The sequence below is a fragment of the Pseudorasbora parva genome, chromosome 1 (assembly GCF_024679245.1).
Source record: "Pseudorasbora parva isolate DD20220531a chromosome 1, ASM2467924v1, whole genome shotgun sequence".
In the NCBI taxonomy this organism is placed as follows: Eukaryota; Metazoa; Chordata; class Actinopteri; order Cypriniformes; family Gobionidae; genus Pseudorasbora; species Pseudorasbora parva.
In genome coordinates this window covers 70,460,819-70,470,485 of record NC_090172.1, presented here as the reverse complement: position 1 = coordinate 70,470,485, position 9,667 = coordinate 70,460,819, and the positions used below count along the sequence as shown (strand labels likewise).

Genomic DNA, 9,667 nt, shown 5'->3' with positions numbered 1-9,667 from the left:
TCCAGCAGTTGTAGTGGCTGTTGATGCTTGAGTTGTTGTAGGCTCAGCAGTTGTAGTGAATGTTGATGTTTGAGATGTTGTAGGTTCAGCAGTTGTAGTGGCTGTTGATGTTTGAGTTGTAGGTTCAGTAGTTGTAGTGGCTGTTGATGTTTGAGTTGTAGGTTCAGCAGTTGTAGTGACTGTTGATGCTTGAGTTGTTGTAGGCTCAGCAGTTGTAGTGGCTGTTGATGTTTGAGTTGTAGGTTCAGCAGTTGTAGTGGCTGTTGATGTTTGAGTTTTAGGTTCAGCAGTTGTAGTGGCTGTTGATGTCTGAGTTGTAGGTTCAGCAGTTGTAGTGGCTGTTGATGTTTGAGTTGTAGGTTCAGCAGTTGTAGTGGCTGTTGATGTCTGAGTTGTAGGTTCAGCAGTTGTAGTGGCTGTTGGTGTTTGAGTTGTTGTAGGTTCAGCAGTTGTAGTGGCTGTTGATGTTTGAGTTTTAGGTTCAGCAGTTGTAGTGGCTGTTGATGTCTGAGTTGTAGGTTCAGCAGTTGTAGTGGCTGTTGATGTTTGAGATGTTGTAGGTTCAGCAGTTGTAGTGGCTGTTGATGTTTGAGTTGTAGGTTCAGCAGTTGTAGTGGCTGTTGATGTTTGAGTTGTAGGTTCAGCAGTTGTAGTGGCTGTTGATGTTTGAGATGTTGTAGGTTCAGCAGTTGTAGTGGCTGTTGATGTTTGAGTTGTAGGTTCAGCAGTTGTAGTGGCTGCTGATGTTTGAGTTGTAGGTTCAGCAGTTGTAGTGGCTGTTGATGTTTGAGTTGTAGGTTCAGCTGTTGTAGTGTCTGTTGATGTTTGAGTTGTAGGTTCAGCTGTTGTAGTGTCTGTTGATGTTTGAGTTGTTGTAGGTTCAGCAGTTGTAGTGGCTGTTGATGTTTGAGTTGTTGTAGGTTCAGCAGTTGTAGTGTCTGCTGATGTTTGAGTTGTTGTAGGTTCAGCAGTTGTAGTGGCTGTTGATGTTTGAGTTGTTGTAGGTTCAGCAGTTGTAGTGGCTGTTGATGTTTGAGTTGTTGTAGGTTCAGTAGTTGTAGTGGCTGTTGATGTTTGAGTTGTTGTAGGTTCAGCAGTTGTAGTGAATGTTGATGATTGAGTTGTTGTAGGTTCAGCAGTTGTAGTGAATGTTGATGATTGAGTTGTTGTAGGTTCAGCAGTTGTAGTGAATGTTGATGTTTGAGTTGTAGGTTCAGCAGTTGTAGTGGCTGTTGATGTTTGAGTTGTTGTAGGTTCAGCAGTTGTAGTGACTGTTGATGTTTGAGTTGTTGTAGGTTCAGCAGTTGTAGTGGCTGTTGATGTTTGAGTTGTTGTAGGTTCAGCAGTTGTAGTGGCTGTTGATGTTTGAGTTGTTGTAGGTTCAGCAGTTGTAGTGGCTGTTGATGTTTGAGTTGTTGTAGGTTCAGCAGTTGTAGTGGCTGTTGATGATTGAGTTGTTGTAGGTTCAGCAGTTGTAGTGGCTGTTGATGTTTGAGTTGTTGTAGGTTCAGCAGTTGTAGTGACTGTTGATGTTTGAGTTGTTGTAGGTTCAGCAGTTGTAGTGGCTGTTGATGTTTGAGTTGTTGTAGGTTCAGTAGTTGTAGTGGCTGTTGATGTTTGAGTTGTTGTAGGTTCAGCAGTTGTAGTGAATGTTGATGATTGAGTTGTTGTAGGTTCAGCAGTTGTAGTGACTGTTGATGCTTGAGTTGTTGTAGGTTCAGCAGTTGTAGTGAATGTTGATGTTTGAGTTGTAGGTTCAGTAGATGTAGTGGCTGTTGATGTTTGAGATGTTGTAGGTTCAGCAGTTGTAGTGGCTGTTGATGTTTGAGTTGTAGGTCCAGCAGTTGTAGTGGCTGTTGATGTTTGAGTTGAAGGTTCAGCAGTTGTAGTGGCTGTTGATGTTTGAGTTGTAGGTTCAGCTGTTGTAGTGGCTGTTGATGTTTGAGTTGTAGGCTCAGCAATTGTAGTGGCTGTTGATGTTTGAGTTGTTGTAGGTTCAGCAGTTGTAGTGTCGGTTGATGATTGAGTTGTTGTAGGTTCAGCAGTTGTAGTGGCTGTTGGTGATTGAGTTGTTGTAGGTTCAGCAGTTGTAGTGGCTGTTGATGTTTGAGTTGTTGTAGGTTCAGCAGTTGTAGTGGCTGTTGATGTTTGAGTTGTTGTAGGCTCAGCAGTTGTAGTGGCTGTTGATGTTTGAGTTGTTTTAGGTTCAGCAGTTGTAGTGTCTGTTGATGATTGAGTTGTTGTAGGTTCAGCAGTTGTAGAGGCTGTTGATGATTGAGTTGTTGTAGGTTCAGCAGTTGTAATGACTGTTGATGTTTGAGTTGTTGTAGGTTCAGTAGTTTTAGTGTCTGCTGATGTTTGAGTTGTTGTAGGTTCAGCAGTTGTAGTGGCTGTTGATGTTTGAGTTGTTGTAGGTTCAGCAGTTGTAGTGACTGTTGATGTTTGAGTTGTAGGTTCAGTAGTTGTGGTGTCTGTTGATGTTTGAGTTGTTGTAGGTTCAGCAGTTGTAGTGTCTGTTGATGTTTGAGTTGTTGTAGGCTCAGCAGTTGTAGTGGCTGTTGATGTTTGAGTTGTTGTAGGTTCAGTAGTTGTAGTAGCTGTTGATGTTTGAGTTGTTGGTTCAGCAGTTGTAGTGTCTGTTGATGATTGAGTTGTTGTAGATTCAGCAGTTGTAGTGGATGTTGATGATTGAGTTGTTGTAGGTTCAGCAGTTGTAGTGTCTGTTGATGTTTGAGTTGTTGTAGGCTCAGCAGTTGTAGTGGCTGTTGATGTTTGAGTTGTTGTAGGTTCAGCAGTTGTAGTGTCTGTTGATGATTGAGTTGTTGTAGGTTCAGCAGTTGTAGTGACTTCTGATGTTTGAGTTGTTGTAGGTTCAGCAGTTGTAATGACTGTTGATGTTTGAGTTGTTGTAGGTTCAGCAGTTGTAGTGGCTGTTGATGTTTGAGTTGTAGGTTCAGTAGATGTAGTGTCTGCTGATGTTTGAGTTGTAGGTTCAGTAGATGGAGTGTCTGCTGATGTTTGAGTTGTAGGTTCAGTAGATGGAGTGTCTGCTGATGTTTGAGTTGTTGTAGGTTCAGCAGTTGTAGTGTCTGCTGATGTCTGAGTTGTAGGTTCAGTAGTTGTAGTGTCTGCTGATGTCTGAGTTGTAGGTTCAGTAGATGGAGTGTCTGCTGATGTGTGAGTTGTAGGTTCAGCAGTTGTAGTGTCTGCTGATGTTTGAGTTGTAGGTTCAGTAGATGGAGTGTCTGCTGATGTTTGAGTTGTAGGTTCAGTAGATGTAGTGTCTGCTGATGTTTGAGTTGTAGGGTCAGGAGTTGTAGTGTCTGCTGATGTTTGAGTTGTTGTAGGTTCAGCAGTTGTAGTGTCTGCTGATGTCTGAGTTGTAGGTTCAGTAGTTGTAGTGTCTGCTGATGTCTGAGTTGTAGGTTCAGTAGATGGAGTGTCTGCTGATGTGTGAGTTGTAGGTTCAGTAGTTGTAGTGTCTGCTGATGTTTGAGTTGTAGGTTCAGTAGATGGAGTGTCTGCTGATGTTTGAGTTGTAGGTTCAGTAGATGTAGTGTCTGCTGATGTTTGAGTTGTAGGTTCAGGAGTTGTAGTGTCTGTTGATGTTTGAGTTGTTGTAGGTTCAGCTGTTGTAGTGTCCGCTGATGTTTGAGTTGTTGTAGGTTCAGCTGTTGTAGTGACTGCTGATGTTTGAGTTGTAGGTTCAGCAGTTGAAGTGTCTGCTGATTTTTGAGTTGTCGGTTCAGTAGATGGAGTGTCTGCTGATGTTTGAGTTGTTGTAGGTTCAGTAGATGTAGTGTCTGCTGATGTTTGAGTTGTAGATTCAGTAGATGTAGTGTCTGCTGATGTTTGAGTTGTAGGTTCAGTAGATGTAGTGTCTGCTGATGTTTGAGTTGTAGGTTCAGTAAATTGAGTGTCTGCTGATGTCTGAGTTGTAGGTTCAGTAGATGTAGTGTCTGCTGATGTTTGAGTTGTTGTAGGTTCAGTAGATGTAGTGTCTGCTGATGTTTGAGTTGTAGGTTCAGTAGATGTAGTGTCTGCTGATGTTTGAGTTGTAGGTTCAGTAAATTGAGTGTCTGCTGATGTCTGAGTTGTAGGTTCAGTAGATGTAGTGTCTGCTGATGTTTGAGTTGTAGGTTCAGTAGTTGTAGTGTCTGCTGATGTTTGAGTTGTAGGTTCCGTAGATGGAGTGTCTGCTGTTGTTTGAGTTGTTGTAGGTTCAGTAGTTGTAGTGTCTGCTGGTGTCTGAGTTGTAGGTTCAGTAGATGGAGTGTCTGTTGATGTTTGAGTTGTAGGTTCAGTAGATGTAGTGTCTGCTGATGTTTGAGTTGTAGGTTCAGTAGATGGAGTGTCTGCTGATGTTTGAGTTGTAGTTTCAGTAGTTGTAGTGTCTGCTGATGTTTGAGTTATAGGTTCAGTAGATGTAGTGTCTGCTGATGTCTGAGTTGTAGGTTCAGTAGTTGTAGTGTCTGCTGATGTTTGAGTTGTAGGTTCAGTAGATGGAGATTCTGTTGATGTTTGAGTTGTAGGTTCAGTAGATGTAGTGTCTGCTGATGTTTGAGTTGTTGTAGGTTCAGTAGATGGAGTGTCTGCTGATGTTTGAGTTGTAGGTTCAGTAGATGTAGTGTCTGCTGATGTTTGAGTTGTAGGTTCAGTAGATGTAGTTTCTGCTGATGTTTGAGTTGTAGGTTCAGTAGATGTAGTGTCTGCTGATGTTTGAGTTGTAGGTTCCGTAGATGGAGTGTCTGCTGATGTTTGAGCTGTAGATTCAGTAGATGGAGTGTCTGCTGATGTTTGAGTTGTAGGTTCAGCAGTTGTAGTGTCTGTTGATGTTTGAGTTGTTGTAGGTTCAGCAGTTGTAGTGTCTGCTGATGTTTGAGTGGTAGGTTCAGCAGTTGTAGTGTCTGCTGATGATTGAGTTGTAGGTTCAGTAGATGGAGTGTCTGCTGATGTTTGAGTTGTAGGTTCAGTAGATGGAGTGTCTGCTGATGTTTGAGTTGTAGATTCAGTAGTTGTAGTGTCTGCTGATGTTTGAGTTGTTGTAGGTTCAGTAGATGTAGTGTCTGCTGATGTTTGAGTTGTAGGTTCAGCAGTTGTAGTGTCTGCTGAAGATTGAGTTGTAGGTTCAGTTGTTGTAGTGTCTGTTGATGTTTGAGTTGTAGGTTCAGCAGTTGTAGTGTCTGTTGATGTTTGAGTTGTAGGTTCACCAGTTGTAGTGTCTGCTGATGATTGAGTTGTAGGTTCAGTAGATGGAGTGTCTGCTGATGTTTGAGTTGTTGTAGGCTCAGCAGTTGTAGTGGCTGTTGATGATTGAGTTGTTGTAGGTTCAGCAGTTGTAGTGTCTGCTGATGTTTGAGTTGTAGGTTCAGTAGATGGAGTGTCTGTTGATGTCTGAGATGTAGGTTCAGTAGTTGTAGTGTCTGTTGATGTTTGAGTTGTAGGTTCAGTAGATGTAGTGTCTGCTGATGTCTGAGATGTAGGTTCAGTAGTTGTAGTGTCTGTTGATGTTTGAGTTGTAGGTTCAGTAGATGTAGTGTCTGTTGATGTTTGAGTTGTAGGTTCAGCAGTTGTAGTGTCTGCTGATGTTTGAGTTGTAGGTTCAGTAGATGTAGTGTCTGTTGATGTTTGAGTTGTTGTAGGCTCAGTAGTTGTAGTGTCTGTTGATGTTTGAGTTGTAGGTTCAGTAGATGTAGTGTCTGCTGATGTCTGAGATGTAGGTTCAGTAGTTGTAGTGTCTGTTGATGTTTGAGTTGTAGGTTCAGTAGATGTAGTGTCTGCTGATGACTGAGATGTAGGTTCAGTAGTTGTAGTGTCTGCTGATGTTTGAGTTGTAGGTTCAGTAGATGTAGTGTCTGCTGATGTCTGAGTTGTAGGTTCAGCAGTTGTAGTGTCTGCTGATGTTTGAGTTGTAGGTTCAGTAGATGTAGTGTCTGCTGATGTTTGAGTTGTTGTAGGCTCAGCAGTTGTAGTGGCTGTTGATGATTGAGTTGTTGTAGGTTCAGCAGTTGTAGTGTCTGCTGATGTTTGAGTTGTAGGTTCAGTAGATGGAGTGTCTGTTGATGTCTGAGATGTAGGTTCAGTAGTTGTAGTGTCTGCTGATGTTTGAGTTGTAGGTTCAGTAGATGTAGTGTCTGCTGATGTCTGAGTTGTAGGTTCAGCAGTTGTAGTGTCTGCTGATGTTTGAGTTGTAGGTTCAGTAGATGTAGTGTCTGTTGATGTTTGAGTTGTAGGTTGAGTTGATGCTGTTATAGTTGTTGAAGTTTGAGCAATGCCTCTACAAAATACTGTTGTTAAAAAAAAAACATTGATCATAGAGTAATTGTAATAATATAAATAAAGAATTTACATGATCAGTAACTTACATACCTAAAGTTAACACTGTGATGATCAATGCTTTCCTACTCATCTTGGTAGCTGTCAAGTAGCTTACCTATAAACATATAATAGATAAGATCAGAAAATACACAATGAACAGATCGTTTTTGCACAGTCATTGACAGTGGTAAAACAACAACCTTGGCTGTTTCTCAAAACTAAGTACACAAACTTCAGACTTGCATCCTTATTTGATCAGACTCGCCAAGTTTGAGTTAGGAGAACAAACTACAGAGGAAGTCTGTTAATTCTGCAAACAGAACAGCAGCCACTCCAGTTATCTCTGTATGCATATTTGAGGTAACAATAAATTGACATTTGTTATAAAACATGCCCAGATATTATTGTGACATTGAGTCAATGTTAAAATTCCACCTGAGTCTGAAATTTCAATGCTAAGTAATATTGGATCAATGCTGAAAATACGATGCTAAAAACATAATGCCAGCCCATATCGGGTTCTTCTCTTTGGCCTGACTGTTTCCCCTCGCACCTTCACGAAGTGCATGGATGCAGCTCTGGCTCCACTGAGACTCCAGGGCATCCGTGTACTCAATTTTATCGACAACTGGCTCATTCTTGCCAGGTCGTCCGATATCACGGTTTGACGTCGAGATGTCGTTCTGGCCCACATGAGGTGCTTGGGGCTAAGACTCAACACAAATAAGAGCGTGTTGATGCTCTCCCAGCTGACTACGTTCCTGGGGGTTGCATGGGACTTGACAACGATGCGGGCACAGCTGTGGTCCATGGGAGACCCGGCATTCTTCCTGGCACATCAACTGCCTGGAAATGCTGTCTGTCTTCAAAGCTTTGGGGAGCTTTTTCCCAGACCTCCGCGACCACCATGTCCTGATACGATCCGGCAATATGGCCGTAGTATAGTATCCAAATCATCCAGGTGGCCAAACTGAGTATGGTTCTCTGACATCATCGACCTCGATGGCCTCCCGTGGCAGGTTCCTCTGAGGGGGGGTTGGGGGGGGGGGTCTGCTGACTCAGGCCGGGGGCATGATATTTCACCCCCGGCCAGAGCTGTGGAACCTCTGGGTCTGGCCCCTGAGGGGGCACAGTTCATAGGTGAAGTTCTGTCAGCAAGTTTCATGGAGACCTTGCTTAGCTTCAGAGCTCCTTCCACCAGGAGACTGTTCAGCCTAAAGTGGAATGTGTTTTCCACTTGGTGTAGAGGGCGTGAGGTGAACCCAGTTAACTGAATTATCCTGATTGGCTTCATCACTAGGTCTCCTCTCCACCAATCAGCTGGTGTGTGGAGAGCGTTCTGGCGCAATATGGCTGTCGTCGCGTCATCCAGGTGGGTGCTGCACATTGGTGGTGGTTGAGGAGATTCCCCCCTTCAATGTAAAGCGCTTTGAGTGCCTTGAAAAGCGCTATATAAATCGAACGCATTATTATTATTATTATTATTATTATTAGTATTATTATTAACTGCCCGGTGGCTTCAGAGCTGCAGTTCCTCCAAGATCGCTTCTCCGCCGGGCTTACCCTATCCACACTCAAGGTGTATGTGGCTGCCATAGGGGCTTTCTACGCACCTATATGTGAGGGACCGCTGGGGAGGCACCATTTGGTTGTACGGTTCCTCTGTGGGGCATGGAGGATGAGGCCTGTGGCTCATTCAAGAGTCCCAAACTGGGACCTCCAAGGCCTTGGCTGGACAAGACCCCCTTCGAGCCGCTGGAGTGGGCAGAGACCCTCAAGGTGGCTTTTCTCCTTGCCATCACTTTTCAGTGATGAGTGGAGAGTGGAGAGTGGGGGACCTCCAGGCTTTGGCAGTCTCGCCAAATTGCTTGGAGTTTGTCCCAGGCGGAGTTAAAGCCATCTTGCACCCGACCCCGGGCTATGTGCCTAAGGTGCCAGCCAATGTGGCATGGTCGGTTTTTTTGTAGGCCTTCCATCCCCCTGATGGTGGAAGAGGGCAGACTTCACCTCCTCTGCCTGGTTTGGGCATTGAGGATTTATTTGGAGAAGTCTGTGCAGTGGAGGAAGTCAGATCAGTTGTTGGTGTGTTTTGGTCCACCTAAGAAAGGGCTGCCTGCTTCAAAACAGACAATCAGCAATTGGATTGTCCAGGCTATAGGCTTATCAGGTGCGCAATTTGCCTTCACCTATAGTCGTGAGGGCTCATTCTACCAGGGGCATGGCCTCCTCGGTAGCCCTCCTTTCCAGAGCCTCTTTGCAGGAGATCTCCACACACCTTCATCAGATACTATAGCCTGCAGCTCCCGACGCCGCCAGACGCCAGAGTGCTCGTTTCCTGAGTGTGCCTGGAATCGGGCTTCACACCAGGTGGTTACGATTGGTGCGGCATAGTGGGTACTCGTTCCCCAAACTGTCATCTCGATGACACAGTGTGAGTTCCCTCGAGAAGGGAACGTCTTGGGTTATGACTATAACCCCTTGTTGCCTGAGAGGGAACGAGACACTGCACGTCGTCGCCACAGCTCGTCAGAGCACTCTTCCGGGTATTCCACCACACACTACGTCATGACGCAACACCAATCAGGATTGAATTTTATTAGCCACAGGTTGCCATTTGGTGGAAAACACAGCGTATTGTTGTCATGGAAGCCAGCAAACGAACTGCGATTGCAGATTCTACCCGACTCTAAAAATCGTATATCTTTAAACAGAAGCACTTTAAAATGTGGATAAATCAACTCATTATCTTGCAGTGAGTCTACTCGCCCTCCATTGTCAGTCGCTCCTGTCGCATGTTTTTTAACTGGAAACCCGCGTGAGCATTGAGTCGGAGGAGGAGCGGGGCAAACTATTTTTGAATTTGAAATGCAGTACCAATTTCAACCACTAGCTGTTATCCCACATACAGCGCCTTTAACACTGCATGAAACACTGATTACATGTGATTTCTACATAAGCAGGTGCGCGGAGCTATGGAAATGCATATGATGACAGGAAGGAAGGACATTGCATTACTGTATTTGGACCGAATTCAGTTCAGTATTTTTATGAGTGGGACTGGACAATGTCCCTTCACTTTAAACATGATTTGTTATTTTCATGATTTTTCACAACTTTTTTTTTCTTCAGGAGCGTCACGCTGGAGGCGTTCCCCAAACTGTCATCTCGATGACGCAGTCTCATGATGACGCAGTGTCTCAGGGAACATGGGTTATAGTCATTACCCGAGATGTATTTTAGAGGTAAGTACAAAAACCATAACAAAATGTATTATAAAAAAATATTTTGTGTTTTTATTTTTCTTTATTTCTTGCAACTTGTGTGCTTCTCATAGGCTAGTCAGAGTGAA

At 43.9% G+C, this 9,667-nt stretch overlaps 1 protein-coding gene across 1 annotated transcript; it reads right to left on the bottom strand.

Annotated features, from left to right (window-relative positions):
• Window positions 1-1,587: 1,587 nt before the first annotated feature.
• Window positions 1,588-5,952, bottom strand: LOC137077831 (uncharacterized; the record flags this gene model as incomplete). The annotated part of the gene is made up of 4 exons (XM_067445273.1): window positions 1,588-1,772; window positions 1,955-2,054; window positions 2,968-3,138; window positions 4,597-5,952. Coding segments are annotated over 4 exons (1,812 nt in total), but the record flags the coding sequence as incomplete, so codon positions are not given.
• Window positions 5,953-9,667: the final 3,715 nt, after the last annotated feature.